At 45.5% G+C, this 20,893-nt stretch overlaps 1 protein-coding gene across 3 annotated transcripts in view; it reads right to left on the reverse strand.

Moving 5' to 3' along the window:
* TRMT1L (tRNA methyltransferase 1L) overlaps positions 1-20,893 on the reverse strand; it is a 322,764-nt gene that overhangs the window by 132,461 nt on the left and 169,410 nt on the right. For all 3 annotated transcript variants that reach the window (XM_073608381.1, XM_073608380.1, XM_073608378.1), the window contains 2 exons: positions 9,021-9,099; positions 5,312-5,472 (listed from right to left, as the gene is read on the reverse strand). In XM_073608381.1, the coding sequence (XP_073464482.1) occupies positions 5,312-5,472; positions 9,021-9,099 (240 nt within the window). The remainder of the gene's footprint in view (positions 1-5,311; positions 5,473-9,020; positions 9,100-20,893) is intronic.

The raw sequence follows: 20,893 nt of genomic DNA on the forward strand, positions 1-20,893 counted from the left end.
ATGTTTGAAAAGCTTACGCAACCACTGGGGGGTCTGAGTATGTGACATTGTTGGGGCCCGAGAGTGTGACTACTATCGGTGGGTTTGTATCTTGACGGGCAAGATATGCCAGTAATTTTCCCGCACGTTCCCCTTGCTCAAAAACCCGTTGCCGCATAAAGAAAAGTTTTTGCTTAGCTTTTTCAAACTGTAACTGGTCTACAAGGCGGGTCTGCAACCTGATCGCAGATGCCTTTTCCTGTGAAGGGTCGTTCTGGAATTCCCTAGTAATCAAGTCTGGTTTGTCAGAGGCCTGAAGCATAAGGGCTTTGGAGGAGGTCTTGATTCTGTTTATTCGAGAAGATATAATGGCGCGTGCGTGGAGTTTGAATGTTTCCCCTATCGTGCCCATCGGGGCCGTGTTCCTGTTTGTGTTAAAAAAATACTGCCACTCCCTGTGGATATCCTCTTGGTCTTTTAGTGTTGCTAACCAAAAAGGGTGTAGGCGCCAGGTTCGGGGTCCTGTGTTTGGGACTAGTTGTAATGTGGCCCAACATGGAGCGTGATCTGAAAGAGATCTCGTGTGGTAACCTGAGTCAGTTAGTGTTGGAATTAAGAGTGTTTGATATTAAGATGAGATCAATTCGGGACATGGTGGAGTGTGTCGCCGAAAAGCAGGAGTAAGCCTTGGTGTCTGGGTGTTTGTATCTCCATGTATCGGTTAACGAAAATTCTGCTAGCGTGCGCGCAAGCCTAGTGGTATCGGGATAGTGAGTGTTTTGCTGTATTTGTAATCTATCCTTATGGGGGTTAAGAACCATATTAAAATCCCCTAGCCAAATACATTGGATATTGGGGTGTTGTGCCATATATAGCAATCCCTCAGTAATTAAAGTGGACTTATATGGAGGGGGAATGTAAAATGCCATTATTAAGTATTGTATACTATTTAGTGTGCAATGCAAGAAAATATATCTCCCCTGAGGGTCGGTACATACTGAAATGATTGCAAATGGGGTTGTTTTTGCTATTAGGATCGAAATTCCACGAGAATACGGAGTGTGGGTGGCATGAAACGCCCAACCAATCCAGGGACGCTTCAGTGCGAGTTGGAGTTGACCTGTGGCATGGGTCTCCACAAGAACTATAATGTCAGCTCTGTATGATTTAAGATTATTGAATATCGCAGTGCGTTTAATTTTATCCCGGATCCCCCGGATATTCCAGGGGAGGAATTTTATGTTAGCCATAGTAATTCAGTACAGATAATGGAAGGATAAACGTGGATCATTGCGTGGACTCCCATACCACCACACTCCGCATGGGCAAAAAGAAGAAACAAATTCATTTTAAATTCTGTCACCTTTCCCGAAGGACAACAATTATGTACTAACGTATGAAGGCATGAAATATCATCAAACATGTTCCTAAACCGAACATTTCCCTCAACCCCCCTCCCTGCCCTCAGTCTCCCAAACTTGACTGGGGCATATAGCCCAAAACTAGTGCAGCTACAGTGCATTAACAGCATTCAGCAATCAAACATAAACTGCTGCACTTTTAAACACATCACCGCCGACGGAAGCCTATTTGGCAGCGCCGGTGGCGGAGTAACCAAAACCCTTTGGGTGCGAATAAGTTCTGGAGGTAAAATCAGCAATGGAGAACGTGTGACCTCTGCAATTCAATCGGAGGTATATCGCATAAGCCTGGGCCTATGCTCCTCTGTGGCATGGAATCTTATCATATTGGCACCAAGAAGGTTGGAGTCCATAGTGCTGTGATAGCAATAGAGGGGCGCGTCTGGCTCCGGTATTTGGGGGGTGTAGTAGGAATCGGATAGTTCCTTGTACTTGGCAATGTAGTGTCCCTGATAGTAAGAGGGCCTCTGTGAGACCAATCCGTTAAACGCGCCATGTGAGCGGGTATGCGGGTTTTCAAGCACTCAGTACTTTGGAGGAACATAGTGGTGGGCTCCAAGTCCTGGCAGGGTTGAATAAAGAGAGGAGGGGGACAAATGGTGTGTGGGCCTAGGGCTAAAGGTGTTGTAGACACAGAGCGTGAATGTCTAAGCACGGATGATAGGCCATGTATAGTAAAGGAGGATCAGAGATAGTGGGTTCAGGTAGAAAGTTAACTTAGTGGGTTAAGATTAGGCACTTACAATATTAGTAGGGCGAGGAGATGGTCAGGCTGGGCGATTTCTTGCAGCATCTCGTTGATCTAGCCAGTCCGAAGCCAAGGTAGGGTCCTCGAAGAAGTGCACCCTGTCCTCACCAACCACGCGGAGTCGAGCTGGGAAGAGCATTGCGTATTTGATGTGATGAGCTCTTAGGCGGCGTTTGATTTCTGTGAACCGTGCTCGTTGTTTCTGCACCTCAGCAGAAAAATCTGGAAATGCTGAAATGAATCCGGCCTGGAAAGGGATGTTACCTTTAATCCTTGCCAATCGAAGCACCGCGTTGCGGTCTCTGAAGTTTAGCAGCTTCGCTATAAAGGTGCGGGGTGGTGCTCCTTCAGGTGGGCGGCGTGCAGGCATACGGTGGGCCCGTTCCACCACAAAAGTGGTAGAGAAGGCGTCTCTACCATACGTAGTAATCAGAAGCTGCTCAAGGAAGGTGGCAGGGTCTGCACCCTCCGAGCCCTCAGGTAGCCCAATAAAGCGCAGATTGGACCTGCGGGAACGGTTCTCGAGGTCATCATGTTTCTGTGCAAGTTGCTGCAGCTGCCTCTGCAGATCCTCATGGGAATGCTGCAGAGGGTACAGTGTGTCCTCCGCACGCCCTATCCTGGTCTCAGCTTCAGTAACTCGCTCCCTCAGCTTAGTCATGTCATGCCTGATTAAAGATATGTCCACCTTTACTTCTTCTATTTTAGTCGTCAGAGTGGACTGGCAGAGCGAGATAGCCTCAAGTACTTTGGCTGTGCCGTCTGCTGCTGGGTCTGTGTGAGGGGCCGCGTGTGCTGTTGGCGCGGCGCCATCTTGCTCCTCTGTGTTCCGCTCCGTCCTCCGATATTTTTCTAAGGACGAGGAGGCAGCGGTGCTTCTTTTTGGAGGGGACATGATTCGGCTTGCCTACGCTGCTGGTTCCCACAGTTTGGGCAGAAATCTAGCCCGTATTTGGTGCAGGATGGGGGAATAAGGATTACCACAAGCGGAGCTCCGGTCTTTCACGTCCTCTCACATCGCTGTCCAGGCCATGCCTCCCGAGCGTCAAAGGTTTTTTATCTATCTGAATTCCCAGAATGGTGTGGATTGCACCTAGGAGGTCTTCTACCCGCTCTAGGGAGAGTTTGTACCTCGGGGACCTGCTGGGCTCCCTGTCCAGCCCTTCCCCCTCTGACTCTGCTTGGGAGCCTGAGGCTGCACTGTCCGGTTTCTCCCCAGTCTCTTCCCTGGAGACTCCAGGGATCCTTTCCTCTCTGGCAGGGATGACCGGTAGTGCTGGGGTTGCCTCCTGCTGTGCTGACAGAGGAGCTGCAACCGACAAGGGGCCCGATGAGGACTGCGTAACCTGCAACCCTTAAAAAAGCCTTTTAAACGATTGAAAGGTAGAGGAAAGTTCCTTCACAGAAGATGTTAAGTTGCTCTCCTGCTCTGAGGCCCATTCCCTAACTAGAGCATCTATACATTCTTTGCATAATACTTTGGACCAACTGTCCCTTAAAGTAGTCCTGCGGGCGGAACATTTCCGCTTAGAGCTATGGTAGGACTTCGATTTCTCAGTGGCTTTACCCAGAAAGACACAATCACATAGGGGGTAACATTAACAACCGCTGGGACTCTGACCCCTTCTGCCAGCAACCCAAGGAACATCAGCAGGGAACACACCTAGGGACACCCCAGGGGCCTCCTCCCAGGGTCCTAAACATCCTCCTCCTCTGACCACCCAGAGGAAATCCCCCCACACGTTAGGAGCTATACAGTGAGGAGAAGTAAAGGTAAGGAGGAATTCTTCCCCAGGTTTCCCTTACATTCTGATTGCTGGAACTGGAGCTGGAGGAGCTGTGGCCAGTCTGGGCATGTTTCACCTCCGACATGCCATCGATGTGGTGCCTACGAGCTTGTAGCTGCCAGCAGAGTGTCTCCACTCGCTCCAACCTCTGCCTGGCACGCTTTCAGTGTCCACTGGCGGAAATAAAAGCCATGGCTCGAGGGGAAGTGCCCGTCCCCAACGGAACTGACATCACCCGTCACTCGGCCCTCTCCAGCTTCATTGTGGCCGTACTATGAACGGGGGACTGGAGACGCTTAACCTCACTCCACCACTGTGGACCTGCCAGCAGGCCCCCAAATCGTCCGCCCACGCTTGGGAGAAGATGGGGTGGCATATTACAGGCTGCGGTCAGGTAAGCCACCCACCTTTGGTCCAGGAGACGCCTGCCTCCCTTACAGGACCACTGACTGCCTCAGCCTCCCCGGCTATCCGGCCACGGTCCCTTGCAGTGTCCCCTGTCGGAGGAAACACTAATAAGTGAAGGGCCGACAGGGGAAGCTGGAATTATAAAGATGGCTGTCGCAGTGTTTCCTGTGGAAGGGAGAAGCCGGGTCTCTCATGGTGGCTGTCCTGAAAGACGCTGGGGGAAATACTGTTATAAAATGTAAAACTGATTAGATGCCTTTGCTATATGGGGGTTTTACATATTGCTATTAAAAACTGATAATTTTTTAGTTGTTCTTTCATTTATCGTGATGGCTACATTCAGGGCTGGCCCAAGACATTGTGCTGCTTGGGTCTAAGAATGAAATGCTGCCCCCCCCCCCCCACAAAAAGAAAACACGCCCACCAAAAGGCCCTCCCATCCATTATTTTATATCATGATAATTAAAACTAAAATTTTATTTAACAGGAAGTCAGATTTACATGCAACAGCACCTTGTCTGTATGCAAAACTATATGACATACCAGTATTTTAAATTCCAAGGGGCGGGCTGGGGCAGTATAATGGTGGGCTAGGGCAGTATATGGACAGGCAAGGGTAGTATATGGACAGGCAAGGGTAGTATATGGACAGGCAAGGGTAGTATATGGACAGGTTAGGGCAGTATAGGGGTGGGCTAGGTTAGTACAGGGGCAGGCAGACCAGTTCGGGGCAGTTGTCATCATGACACACAAAACTGCTGGAAAAAAATCTTGGTTGTCAATTTGCTGGTTAAATAGAAGAAAAGGAGAGGTGGCCGTGGTTCAATTTTCTGCCCCTCTCAAAATGCTGCCTTGGTCTAATGGATCTGGCATGGTAGTGCCAGCCCTGGCTACATTGAAGATCATTCACATTTTAGGATCCAAAAAAGCAGAAAATGTAAGAATGTTAACAAAATTTAAAACTGCACCTTGACTGTACTGAATGGGATGAACAGAAAACTGTTTGACAGTTGTGCATTCAGATTCACATATGAGGTTCTTCAGCAGTGCGTGGATCTCCACAATGCCTCGGGATGTTGCTTCGTACAGCATTCTTCTCAGAAATCCTGTGTTAAACAGGGAGCCAGACCTGAGAAACAAAAGAACACCGACTGCTTATAAATCTACAATGTAGGAGGCGTGTGTATATTCTGGTAATGGATTATTAGCAAAGTGTTTTTACTGTGCAAACAAGAATAAACATTCTAAGTATGACTACAACTGATAATTAAGTCATCATTCAAAATCATTCATGCCAGGTAAGACCAAACTGTCAAATGATTTCCACGCACTTACTGTATACACAACTCCTGGGTACTCTTAAGGTTTTGGTTGCAATGATTTTCATATACCGCTAGTCTTGTGATCCACTATCTTTCAATGCATCCTTATTTTTTACAGCTAATAAACACATGGATAGACTAGATATAGAACAAATATAATTGACTATAACAGATTTAAAGGTTTGTCCTGGGCAAGCAGTGAAGTAACACATTCCTTAACCACTTGCCGACCGCGCTATAGCCGAATGACGGCTACAGCGCGGCCGGCTAGTTCTGCTAGGGTGTCTATTGACGCCCTCCTGCTTCTTGCGCACCCCCAAAAGTGTCCATGATGGCTGGGCCTGTGGGACCCAGCGAAACATGGATCGGGATAAAGGGCCAACCACAGCAGCCCTTTATCACGTGATTGCTTTTGTCCAATGACGGAGTGATCACTTTGTCAACAAACTGGCGTCATGTCCGGTTCAGCTCTCTCCTCACACACTGTATCAGAGCCACATTAATGCCATCACAGTGCCACATAAGAGTGCTCCATCAGTGCCATCACAATGCCATCAGCACCACATCAGGGTCTTCATCAGTGCTATTCCTGAAATTATCTGAGCAAAATATATAATAAAACCATGTCTAATTAATGCAGAAGCTTGTTATTTATGGAAGTCCCAGAAGGCCTGATCCTTGGGACTGTCAAGATGTTTGAATGGGGCCAGAATTATGATCATATATGTATGACTATAAACATTTTCTTTATCTTGTTCAAAACATCAAGTCTAGTCAAAATGTAATTGATAGCAATCTGAAGGAACAGGTGGTTTTGAGCTGAATAATTGTCTAATGCTGGCCTTACAGAATACAAATGCTTAATACAATTACCGCTTCAAGGATTGTTTGATGATGAACACTGCCCATATAACGCAGTTACTAAAACAATATTAGTTTGTGAGTTTATTAATGAACTGGTCTTGATGGAACATCTAGTTGAATGCAAACAAAGGTTTGAAATAATTAAAATGTAGATATGTTTTTGTTTTGTTTTTTACACAATATGCAAGCACACTTCCATCTGTAATACTCTTGATATTTTGTGTTCCCATCCCATTTGTATGTTGTGAATTAACAAGTATTTTGAGCCTATTTGAGAAAGACTATTACCTGTAGAAACCTTTGCCATCTTAACCCTTCTCTTCTTTTTTCTGCTACAGATTGTCTTTACGACAAAATCTCACTCTTGTCCTGTCCCAACTTGGCCACTTCTGTCTACAACAGTTCACTGTCATCCACCCTGGATACCTTTGTCCCCTCACTACGCGCAGAATCAGGCCCCGACCGCTACAACCCTGGCAGACAGACAATACCAGAAGCCTCAAAAAACGTAGCCACGCTCTTGAGCGTCTGTGGTGTAAAACTAAGTCACAGCAAAATTTCAGCCAATATAAATCTGCCCTCCAAAAATACCATTCCTGCCTCCACACTGCCAAACAGACCTACTTTATCACTCTCATTAACACCCTCTCACGCAGTCCCCGTCAACTCTTTTCTACCTTTAGCACTCTACTTCGTCCTCCATTACCTCCACCCACTAACTTACTCACTGCCCAGGAGATTGCTAATCACTTAAAAAATAAGATTGAGACAATTCGTCTCGAGATCTCCGCTCTACAGATTGCACAATCAATACTTCCCTCTTTTAACCCAGATACTACAGAGGAAGTCACTAAACTTTTTTCTAACGCCCACCTAACTTCCTACCCCCTGGACCCTGTTCCTTCTCAAATACTACGGTCACCATCTGACTCTATCCTACACTCCTTAACTCATATCTTCAACCTCTCACTCTCTACTGGCATTTTGCCCAACCCTCTAAAACATGCGCTAGTCACTCCCATTCCCAGTCTGGATTTTGCCCACAGCACTCCACAGAAACTGTCCTTCTAAAACTCACTAACGACTTACTAACAGCCAAAACCAACGGTCATTATTCCTTATTCTTACTCTTGGACCTTTCCGCTGCCTTTGATACAATTGACCACCCCCTCCTCAAAAAACTAAATTTGTTTGGTCTCCATGGCTGCAGTCTCCGTTGGTTCGAATCTTACCTATCTTATCGCACCTTCCAGTATCACTTACAACTCCACTTCCTCCTCTACAACTCCTCTTACCGTTGGGGTCCCCCAAGGTTCTGTCCTTGGACTTCTACTATTCTCGATTTACACATCCTCCCTGGGTCAGCTAATAGCCTCCCATGGCTTTCACTACCATTTATATGCTGATGACACCCAAATCTATCTCTCTGCCCCTCAGCTCACCCCATCAATCTCCTCACGCATCACTGATTTACTAACAGACAAGCCTGGATGTCAAACCACTTCCTCAAACTGAATCTAAAACTGAGCTCTTAATTTTTCCTCTCCCACGTACCCCCTCCCTGGGCTTCTCTGTCAAGATCAATGGCATATCTATCAGTCCGTCCCCACATGCCAGGGTGCTAGGGGTAACCTTAGACTCTGAACTGCCCTTTCGGGCCCACATACAATCCCTGTCCAAATCATGCCACCTTAGCCTCTGCAACATTTCCAGAATACGTCCCTTTTTAACTAATGACACCACCAAGCTTCTAATTCACTCCCTGGTTATCTCTCGCCTGGACTACTGCAACTCTCTTCTCATTGGATTACCTTTACATAAACTATCCCCCTTCAGTCCATAATGAATGCCGCTGCAAGACTCATCCACCTTACCAACCATTCAATGTCCTACACCCCTCTCTGCCAATCCCTCCACTGGCTTCCACTCACCCAACGAATAAAATTCAAAGTACTAACAATAATTTACAAAGCCATCCATAACTCTGCCCCCAGCTACATCACTAACCTAGTCCCAAAATACCAATCAAGCCGCTCTCTTTTCGGTCCTCCCAAGACCCCCCCCCCGCTGTCTAGCTCCCTTGTCACCTTTGGAACTCCCTACCCCAATCTGTCCGACTGTCCCCTAATCTATCCATCTTTAAAGAGAAGGGTTTTCAGGGATGGTCTAAAGAAGCCTATCCTTCTAACTAACACTGTTTTTACTTCCTCCATCAGCTCATCCCCCCACAGCTATTACCTTTTGTATCAATTGACCCTTCCTTTTTAGATTGTAAGCTCTAATGAGCAGGGCCCTCTGATTCCTCTTGTACCAAATTGTAATGTAACTGTAATGTCTGCCCTCAAGTTGTAAAGCGCTGCGCAAACTGTTGGCGCTATATAAAACCTGTAAAATCATAATAATAAAAGACACCAATCTGGACATTTAGCAAACAAGCAAATTTGCATTTTGACAGTAGAACACAGCACAGGCAGTACAAAACAGTACTTACCACATTGGGCCAAGCAAGGCCGCTGATCTTCCAGGCATACTTTCATGGCAATCACACGGCAGCTGTTTATATGGATTTTCTTTAAAATAAAACAACATTTTAAGGGGATATGCTGACGGTTTTGTTTGTGCATTTTACGTTACTTTTTCCTCATGTATATAGACATATAAAACATCAATTTAATACACCGTAATACTCTACAACATGTTCACTTGCTGCCCAATATATCCCACTCCCTTTCAGATACAATTGTAACAAGATAATCAATGTTATTTACTTTACCTGTCAGAGGTCATAATTTTATGGCTGATCTGCATTTATACACAGTACAGTATATATATATATATATATATATATATATATATATATATATATATATATATATATATATATAAAGCTATAATATAGCCATGCAGGTGGGGTTTCTGAACGTCACTCAAATTATTTACCTTTTAATGGCTTCAGTTTCTGTTCAAGATCTGATTCCTGTCCAGCTGCCTACAAAGTGTCAATACATTCACTGGTCTAGAGAAGGGATTCTGGAACGCACACTGGGGTTAATTTACTAAAATTGTTTAAAGTGCCACTAAACCCACATCATAAAGAAAACTATCAATTAGCCTGTGTTCACACTAAATGTGGGTCAGAAATCGTGCGTTCAGCTGAACTTGCATGATTTCAAACCGGCAATGCAGTCCGACTTCAGGGGCGATTTGACAGACATCTGTGCAGGTTCATGCACAGATGTCTATTCAAATCGCCCCCGAAGTCACCAAAAGTAGTACAGGAACTACTTTCGGGAATCGGTGCGGTACCGTAAAGTTACGTCACACCAATTCGGACAGTTCAAATCGCATGCCAAATCCGCCCAATGTGAATGTGGGCTAAATGCTGTATTACATGCTGTTCATACTCCCCCAGTTACTCTGAGATTTGTTTTCTGTATTCTGCAAAAAACCTGGTTGATCCTGCTACCTTCTATCTCCTTAACTTCTGTTCATGTGTCCATGTCAGCTAGGGATTTTGCAGCTGTAGTGGCAACTCTGCCCATGCTCAGTTTTCAGTGAGTTTCTGTGTGGAGCATTTCCTCCCTATCACACCTGAGCAGCCCTTGTGACTATAGAGCAGGGATATGCAATTAGCGGACCTCCAGCTGTTGCAAAACTACAAGTCCCATCATGCCTCTGCCTCTGAGTGTCATGCTTGTGGCTGTCAGAGTCTCGCTATGCCTGATGGGACTTGTAGTTCTGTAACAGCTGGAGGTCCGCTAATTGCATATCCCTGCTATAGAGTCAAACACGTGGGCGTAAACACAGTGGTAAATTACAGCCCACTCCCTCCCTCCTCCTCCATACCCACTAACCAGCTAAACACAATGAGGATGGGATATCACATGTAGAAAAATGGCGGCTTCACCTCCCTCTTATTCTAAGACACAGGCTGGAGGTGCGTGATGTGGATGGCAGAAATCCACTCACACCATTCTATTTCCACAAAATAATAAAGATTTGATTTACTGTATTTATTGGCATATAAAACTCACTTTTTCACCATGAAAATTGGGTGCAAATAGCGTGTGCGTGTTATACGCCAATACTACTTCAATTTCGAGCGCCGTCAGATTACATACAGTGAGAATCTCCTGTTTACTTTGTGGTCTCTGTAATAGGAAGTCCCGTCTCCTGGACCGCCATTGGACCACTGTTCTGCCTATCATAGGAGATTCTCACTGTATGTAATCTGTCGGCACTCGTCCCGCCCCCTCCCTATCCCCACTAGACGGCAGATGGGCATCGATCAGGCTGCATTGATGGCAATGGTGAGGCTGCTGCATTGAAGGCAATGGCGAGGCTGCTGCATCAATGCCAATGGCGAGGCTGCTGCATCGATGCCAATGGCGAGGCTGCTGCATCGATGCCAATGGCGAGGCTGCTGCATCGATGCCAATGGCGAGGCTGCTGCATCGATGCCAATGGCGAGGCTGCGGCATCGATGCCAATGGCGAGGCTGCGGCATCGATGCCAATGGCGAGGCTGCTGCATCGATGCCAATGGCGAGGCTGCTGCATCGATGCCAATGGCGAGGCTGCGGCATCGATGCCAATGGCGAGGCTGCGGCATCGATGCCAATGGAGAGGCTGCGGCATTGATGCCAATGGCGAGGCTGCGGCATTGATGCCGATAGATGGCACTTGTGAGGCTGCAGAGGGCATTGATCAGGCTGCATTGATGGCAATGGTGAGGGCTGCAGATGGGCATTGACCCTTATTTTGTTCCTCATTTAAAATGTAAAAGTTTTTTTCCTGAAACTTCCCTCTTAAAATGAATGTGCATGTTATACGCCGAAAAATACGGTAACCACTTCAGCCCCGGAAGGATTTACCCCCTTAATGACCAAGCTATTTTTTGCGATATGGCACTGCACCGCTTTAACTGACAATTGCATGGTCATGGGTCCTTTTTTTCCTACAAATAGCGCTTTCTTTTGGTGGTATTTGATCACTTCTACGGTTTTTATTTTTTGCGCTATAAACAGAAAAAGACCGACAATTTTTAAAAAAACAAAATATTTTTTACTTTCTGCTATAATCCAAAAAAAACCCCGCAATAAGTGTTTGATTGGTTTGCGCAAAAGTTATTGCATCTACAAAATAGGGGATATATTTTATGGACATTTATTTTATTAGTTTTATTGTTTATACTGGTAATGGCGGCGATCTGCGATTTTTAGCAGGACTGCGACATTGCAGCTAACAAATCTGACCCCAAGTGAGACTTTTTGGGCATCAGTGACGACATTACAGTGATCAGTGCTAAAAAAAAATGCACTAATCAATGTATAAATGACACTGACAAGGAAGGGGTTAACACTAGGGGCGATCAAAGGGTTAACGATATTCCCTGGGTGTGTTCCGTGTGGGGGATGGGCTTCACTGGGACAACACAGAGATCGCTGTTCCTGATCCCTAGAAACAGCAGATCTCAGTGTTGTCGCCTGTCAGAATGGGGATCCGCCTTGTTTACATAGGCACACACGCATTATGCCTCTCTGCGCGCCCACAGTATCTATTGCATGAAGCGGCATACAGGTACGTCGTTTCGCACAATAGAGCCGCCCTGCCGCAGTATATGTGCGGTGGCCGGTCTTTAAGAGGTTAAAATATATATTTGTATGACAATTTAAAACAGTTTATTGATGTGGGCGAGACTGCCATTCGGTGTGTGGGGCCGCATTAATATCATTAAAATGATATTACTACCCAAAGTATTGTACATGCTTTGGCACACACCAGTATACTTACCCTTAAAACTTTTTAAATCAATGGAGGTCATACTCAGGACATTTATTTGGGGTACCAACAGACACAAGCTGGCCTGGAGAGTCCTTAAGAACCCTACTGACCTGGGTGGAACGGCCCTCCCGGACCTGAACCTCTATTACCTCACATCCCAACTGTCTCAGCTATAACCACATTGACAAAACCAACAGACTCAGATTCCTCACGCTCCTTTGCCCACGGTGGGCGCAACTAACCACTGATCCACTTACTGCAACTGCAGTGGGTCATAGTGGGAATAACTCCAAAAAAGATTGTGGATCTCTCCTGTAACCAATATAGGCGCGTATGGGACATTGCCACTAAAATGTTAGCAATTATACCCCTCTATGGCACAATAAATTACTCTGAGTTTCTCTCGATCCCTGACACAGAGATATGGAGCGAACATGGGATATATTACTTGCACCACATAATTTCCGATGGCACACTTAAAAACTTTGAGAGCATCCAAAACAAGTTCCTGCTGCCCAATTCACTGCTCTTTAGATTCTGTCAAGTGCGCCATGCAGCTTAAACTCAGTTCCCCCAACCTTTACCACAGTCTACCCCCAATGTCATTATGGCAGTAGTTAAGGGTGAGGATCCACGAAGGCTGATCTCTGATTTTTATGTCATGCTCCTAACCCCATCATCAACCGCGCTAGCTTACAGCCTTAAACCAAGATGGGATAGAGAGATGGGTTCGCTGGAGGATGAGGAGTGGAGTGAGGCACTTGACTCATGCAAGACTGTATCCCCCAAACTTTCTGACAGGTTGACCCAGTTGTATATTGTGCACCGAGCATATCTTACCCCCCCTAAGAGTCGCCCGCTTTAGGCAACAGTCTTCTACCTCGTGCACAATGTGTAACCAGGCAACAGGCACATTTTTCCATTTAATTTGGGTGTGTCCGCTCCTTCAGAGTCCATGGAAGCAGATTGTAGATTTCCTCCATGATGACATGGGATCCCCTTTGACCCAAACAATGCCTACTGGGGATATTCCCTGATTCTGGGATAGACAGATTCACTAAAACATTCTTGCATGAAACACTGTTTTCTGCAAAAAAAAATATAGCCAGACAGTGGATGAGACCCATTCCCCCCAGCTTCAACGACTGGAAAATAGATATAAATAACACACTTCCCTACAAGAAGTTTATATACATTAACAGAGGTTGTCCAGATAAGTACAACAAAATCTGGGATAGGTGGCTTGCGTCCGCGGACACATGCACTGGTGGTTCGTAAGGCCAGAACCCCTCCCAGCGTGGAATCACATGAATAGCATAGACAGAAGGTTTCCACCCAATTGATAGTCGCTGAGTCCATTGTTAAATCTGTACAAGTTCCTGACATGCTGTGTTTACATGTACAAAAGCCACGTATCTTTGTTACATGCATTTCTCCAGTATTGCCTTATAACCTACAAAAACATGTTCAAACTGTAAATTGTTCAATAAAAAACTTTTTTTTTTTTTTGAAAAAAACAGTTTATTGATATTAAAGCGGAGGTTCACACAAAAATTGAACCTCCGCTTTTCGGAACCCTCCCCCCCTCCGGTGTCACATTTGCCACCTTTCAGGGGGGAGGGGGGTGCAGATACCTGTCTAAGACAGATATTTGCACCCACTTCCGGCATAGACTCCCACGGGATCCCGTCCCCACCGTGCTGTCTGCTGGGACGCACACGGGTCCCAGAGACAGCAGGGACCAGTTAGGAAGCGCAGCATGACTCGCGCATGCGCAGTAGAGAACCGGGAAGTGAAGCCGCAGAGCTTCACTTCCTGATTCCCTTACAGAGAATATCGGCGGCAGCACCCCAGGACCGAGGGACGATTCAGTCTCGGGTGCCGACATCGCTGGACCCTGGGACAGGCGAGTGTCCTTATTTTAAAAGTCAGCAGCTGCAGTATTTGTAGCTGCTGACTTTTAAATTTTTTTTTTTTTTTCGCGGGACACCCTCTTTAATTATTTTTACTCCGTATTCCAAAGAACATGTGACCAGCAGCAGCAGCAGGACTTGAAGCTCCTCCTGCTTAGGTATCCCTGCAGACAGGCTTGGAAAGATCTGAGTCGTGTGACAGCTGTATATCAATTAGGAAAAAGGTAGATTTTTTTTTTTTATTAATAACAGTGCCATCATCTATATACAGAAATAGAAGGGACAATGTAAATTAGCCGGAGTGTGTTTAGTATCACTTTAAGCTTTGACAATAAAACTTGAAAGCCGATTGGTTTCTATGCAGAACTGCACAAGATTTTGCACTCTGTTTTAGTAAAATCAACCCCATTGGTTGTGGTTGTTCCACTGAGTAACATTTACTTAATGGTCTGTGTATATTGCAGAGGATGAAAGATGGGTGGCTTGCCAGTGGCAGCACTGGTCTACACAAAGTGACCAATCCATTCTCTAGCTGTCTTGCATGGATTGTTGGTAGGAGAAACTTCAAGTTATTTAAAAAACAAACCCTTATTATATTACATTTCGCAACATAACTGGGCTTTAGAAATATTAACATGCGTTCTATTACCAAAAGTATTGTGATGCATGCATTTACAGGCACATGAACTAATGGCATCCCATTCTTAGTCAGTAGGATTCAATATTGAGTTGTCCCACCCCAAACGCGCTCATCCATAAAGACCACTGCACTGGTCCAAATTATTTGGTGGAGGGGGAATTTTGGTGTGGGGTTTTTTTTCCAGTGGCTGGGCTTGGCCTCTTAGTTCCAGCGAAGGGAACTCTTAAGGCGACAGAATGGCAAGACATTTTGGACAATTTCATGCTCCTAACTTTGTGGGAACAGTTTGGGGATGGCCCCTTCCTGTTCCAACATGACTGCGCACCAGTGCACAAAGCAAGGTCCATAAAGACATGGATGAGAGAGTTTGGGGTGGAGGAACTTGACTGGCCTGCACAGAGTCCTGACCTCAGCCCCATAGAACACCTTTGGGGTGAATTAGAGCAGAGACTGTGAGCCAGGCCTTGTCATCCACATCAGGGCCTGACCTCACAAATGCATTATGGAAGAATGGTCAAACATTACCATAGACACACTCCTAAACCTTGTGGACAGCATTCCCAAATAAGTTGAAGCTGTTATTGGTACCGTAATATAGTGCAAGTTATTTAATAGGTTGGCTTTAAGAGCATAGTTTACTTGCAGCACACACTGCTGTCTGAATGTAAAGTGAAGGGGAAAGTCTGCTAAAGAAACCTGCTGAATGTAACCTTCCTGAACACTCGTGTCCCAATGATTTTACATCAACACGTAAAGAGTTGTAAAGAGTTTATCCCATATTCATATTACCCTAGGTGGATGCAGCATCGGTTCGATGGTGCATCTGTCCCCCGGCGCCTCTACACTGAGAGCCAAGTGATCAAACACCGCCAATGGCTTGGTTCTCTCACCTCCCCAGCAGAGAACTGCTGCCTGTCAATCAGCAGCTCTCCTCTCTGCTCCTCCACATTCACTGGAGTGCTGAGCTGTGGAGGGGCAGGGAGTGGCCGCCTCAGCAGCTCACTGAGACGCCTATCAGTCCAGGCACCTCGCGGATCCAGACTTCCAGAGTCGGGATGACGCGGTGCCTGGACTGGTCTTGGTGACGTCAGCGGAGAGCGGACTGCAGACCGCTCTCTGCTGAAAACAGGTCACAGGAGTGCAAAACTAAATGCACTCCTGTGACCCATAGGAGAAGCCCAGCCAAATGAGCTCAGGCTGGGCTTCTCCTTTAAAGCACAGAAAAATGAATCAATACATATGTGTGTCACATCTTTTTTTTTGCAATGGAATATCTGAACAGTGGCACATTAAGGCAACTCATATGTACCTAGGGTCCACTAAATACCACCATCACCAATATGCTAGTTCATTGAAATCTGGTTGTAATTATGAGTCAGATCAATTCCGAAAGCGATAGTTTTGGGGACAACGCTGTTGGTATTTTCAAGCTGGATTACTGCCACAGTGAAGTGATCATTCTGTTTGGAATATATCAAGTGCTGTTTGACCACTCTTGATTGGGGGTCATTCCAATCTGGTAAGCCCCCACCTGTTGTACTAGGGTGCTGACCTTTTTGGGATCTAAAGGCGTTTGGGACCCACATTTGTCTCTCTGCTATTTTTTACAGGGATCACCTCTCCCATTGGCTCTTTATTGGGAACTTTAGGTTTAATTCACATATTTTTATATTGTTATAATTTGCACAATTTAATTGTGCTGGGAGTGGATCACATTTATTCTCACATGTGTATAATTTATTTTTATTTATTGTTTTCTATTATTTTATTTATCATTAGATGCATACTCTTTGAATATTTATTTTAAGTACTGTGTATTTGAGTATAGTGCTGGCTGCTGCACATGGTTTAATATTTGGGCCCTAGCGCAGTTTCTTTTTTTAAATTAATACGTATACTTAAAGAATATGTATACCCAACATTTCATATTCCTGATACATGCAACCTGTACCACGTACATGTATGAAAAAGTATCCTGTACTCTTTGTATTGCTTCCTTTGAGAAAGCCCTGGTGTTCCTGCTGAGCACAGTAGGCATGAGAGCATGGCATGGTCAATGTAGTCATGTACACCATATCAATGTAGTGATATAGTAGTGGATTGATGATTATTATTATTATTATTAATATAATTCAAGTCATTCCTGCAGTAATTCAGTTCTTTCAAAAAGATATTTATTATAAGGCATTTATTTAGACTTCAGAACAACCAGAGGTTCAGACCAGGTAGATGACAGGATACTTGGAATATTCATCCCACATTCAGACACCTTTAGAGGACCCAGTTCCTCCTGTCAGCCGAGTCATGGCACCAGTGTAGTGATATAGTGGGGGGATGATAATGATTATTATAATTCGAATTATTCCCACAGCAATTTGGTTCATCCAGAGAGATGCATTTATTGAGTAATATCTGTCATTAAAGTTATCGCAAGCATAGAGACACTACAATTCAGCATAATATGCACCTAAGTAGTTTTCATGCATGCAATAATGTGTATTATAATCTAGACCTGTGCCTTTATCATCATGAAGAAAGAATATAAGAATGAATGCCTCAAACAGCTCAAAACTTCACCTGAAAAACCAGTGTTTGACACTGAGGGGTTCCCGATTGGTTGACAAAATACGTTCGATCCTAACATGAAAAGACCCTACTTGTAATAACTGACAATAACATTAAAGGTCTCTAAATCACCCTTAAACCGGAGCTTCAGTCATTTTTTTTCATCTTTCCATCTGTTAAATTTTCTGCCCTTGTTGTTTTAACTTCGTAAAACTTTTTTTGTCTGCCAGTAAATACCTTATATAGCCCACTTCCTGTTTATTGTCTGGTAAAAAGCCTAGGCTTATGAAATCATACACAGCACTCTCCTAAGTGTTTGCCAGGAAGGGAGGGGGGATGAGTCATAAGAGGGCCAATAAGAGCTGCGGAGCTGGAGGTGTGCCTCTGTGTGTCTGTGTAAATCCAGGAAGAAGAACAGGCAGCAGCTTCAGCTGCCCACAGTTAAAATGATTGCAGCCAGACTCAGTGGAGGGGGATTTCTGCAGCATTTTGGCAAGTACAGAATAAATATAAAATAATATGCAAAGTGGTTGGAGGGAAGCTTCAGAATGGCAAAGATGTGTTCATTACAAATTATGTGAGCAGACTGTTACAGTTCCTCTTTAACCAATTGCCGACTGGCTCACACCAATATACGTCGGCGGAATGGCATGGCTAGGCAAAACCCTGTACAGGTACGTCTTCCCCTTTAGGAGCGCACCCGCTGCACAGCGGGGGACCTGATGCGTGTGCACGAGAGCCAGCAAGGGGATTTGTGTGCATAAACACACAAATCCCTGTTCTGTCCAGGGAGAGGAGACATATCATTTGTAGTAGGAACAACGATATGTCTCCTCCCCCAGTCAGTCCTATCCCCATACAGTTAGAACACATCTAGGGAACACACATTTAACCCCTTGATCACCCCCCTAGTGTTAACCCCTTCCCTACTAGTGACATTTACACAGTATTTAGTGCATATTTATAGCACTGATCGCTGTATAAATTGTCAATGGTCCCAAAAATGTGTCAAAAGTGTCCGATCTGTCCGTCACAATACCACTAAAAATCGCAGATCCCCACCATTACTAGTAAAAAAAATACATAAATAATAAAAATACCATAAATCTTTCCCATAGTTTGCAGACGCTATAACTTTTGAGCAAACCAATCAATATACGCTTATTGCAATTTTTTTACCAAAAATATGTAGAAGAATATATATTGGCCTAAACTGATGAAGAAAATTGTTTTTTAAAAACGTTTTAGGGGATATTTATTATAGCAAAAAGTAATAAAATATTGTTTTTTTTTTCAAAATTGTCGCTTTTTTTTGTTTATAGCACCAAAAGAAAGCTCTATTTGTGGGAAAAAAAGGACTTTGGGTACAGCATTGCATGACCACGCAATGACAAATTACCAATGCAGAACATTTGGACCTGTAGCCCTCAATAGTGTTATCTTGTCCTTACTGAAATTGAAGGGTTATAGGTCATTAGGAAGGCTAGTAGCTAAACGATTCATATACAGTGTACTGATAATTTTTTTTTTTTTTTAGCAGAGACCTTAGAGAATAAATTGGCGATTGTTGTGGTTTTTGAAATGCAATGGCTGCAGCATTGGGAACATGTTACATGTTCCACCCTAAAAAAGGGTGGAGGGGGGGCGTGACCGGAAGCCGAGCTTGATGGCAGCCTAAGCTCTCTAAGCCCACAGCTTAAACTGCGTTTTCTGGGGTATTTCTACTGCACCCACATGGGTAAATCCAAGACCACTCGATCCTCCAGGTCTAGAGGATCATCCTTACCCCCTCCAGGGGCATCCACGGACCTCCGCTCCTACTTTACCCAGCCCGGAATGTCCCAGGACGAGGAGGCCAATATGGCGCCGGACACTCCAGCCTGTGTGCAGAGGAGTCCCGCCCAGCCTCCACAGCCAGCGCACAATGAAAGGCGGCTCTCAGAGGGATCGCAGCGGGGCACGGCGATCCCCCAAGATACAGACACCGGCATGGGAAGGGTGAGTCCCCACCAACACCCAGATATCCCCACGGAGCAGACACATGGGTCCCAGCCCGCCATCCCGCCCGCCACCCCCACGCACTACACTCAATGCTCGGCGGCTTTCCCGAGGCTTCTGAGAACGGCTCCGGAGCCTCTCTCACAACACATGGAGCCTGAGTCCACAGATTCCTCGCATCTATCCCGGGACTTTCCCCCCCTGCCGAGCCCTACAGGTCCACAAGCTGGAATTTGCGGACCCCCTGATGGCCTGAACGAAGGAGCCTGGGCAGGGGTTACTGCCTCCCCCCCTCCCAAAGCACAGAGACTGTCCCGCTCCAGAGATCCCAGTTCATCAAGGCAGCATACTACCTTAATGCCATCTTATGCACAGAAAGCCAGGGCTTCATTCTCCCCCTCAGCAGAGGACTATAACACCAGACCCCTTCCACAGCAGCAACAAATCGGGGTATGGGTGGACTCATGGGACCCCCCAGCAACTGGAGTACAGTTTAATCAAGAAGCAGGTGCTTTATCACCACACTCTTCACCACGTGTAGCATCCCCTTCTCCTCATCCATACAATACAGCACGGGATCCACACATGCCCCCACATATACCTCAACAATGGCAAACTTATTTGCAAGCCATGCCTACTAAGGAGGACTTTAGACAACTAATCGAAGACGTGAAAACCACATGTCGCACGGAAATTCAAGTACTTCAAACGGGCCTCAAACATCTGGCGGACAGGGTGGAAATGGCCGAAGAGGAAATACAAGAAACAAAACTAACGGTCCATAGAACACAACTTCAAGGCGCAGATCATAGAGCAATGCTAAGAGATATGCAGAGACACGTAGAGGACTTGGACAACAGGGGGCGCCGTAATAATATACGGGTGAGAGGCATCCCGGAATCAGAAAGCACAGAGGATCTACAAACAATCCTGCAGTCTATCTTCAACAATCTCACTGGGGACCCCCCTCTAAACATATAGAAATGGACAGAGCCCACCGAGCACTTAAGCCCAAAGGCGCTATCTACAAACCAAGAGACGTTATCTGTAGAATCAACAGATACAATTGTACCCAGATCTTTCGTGGACAACCCTGCAGAAACGTAGGCTCCTTCAACCGCTACTACAATTATTGCAGAAAGAAGCCATTATCTACAGATGGGGTTTTCCTTTTAGTCTCACAGCTAAACGTCAGGGAAAATCCGCTGTACTGCGATACCCGGAAGATCTACGCACATTCTGTGATATTCTCGAAATAGCGGCTCCACAACTACCAGAATGGGACATAGTTGCTACACCTCCACCACCACCGGCTACCTGGCAAAAGGTGCCTGCGTCCAACCGGCCTAGGAACTTGGATACTCAACATAAACCCGCCAAGCATAAGGACCGCTGAACTGCGTTTACTACAACAGCATACAACTCAGAGACTCAAGTACCTAGACTCAGTAACTAGAAATGTTTA

Source organism: Aquarana catesbeiana, linkage group LG12, assembly GCF_042186555.1.
Source record: "Aquarana catesbeiana isolate 2022-GZ linkage group LG12, ASM4218655v1, whole genome shotgun sequence".
Taxonomy (NCBI): Eukaryota; Metazoa; Chordata; class Amphibia; order Anura; family Ranidae; genus Aquarana; species Aquarana catesbeiana.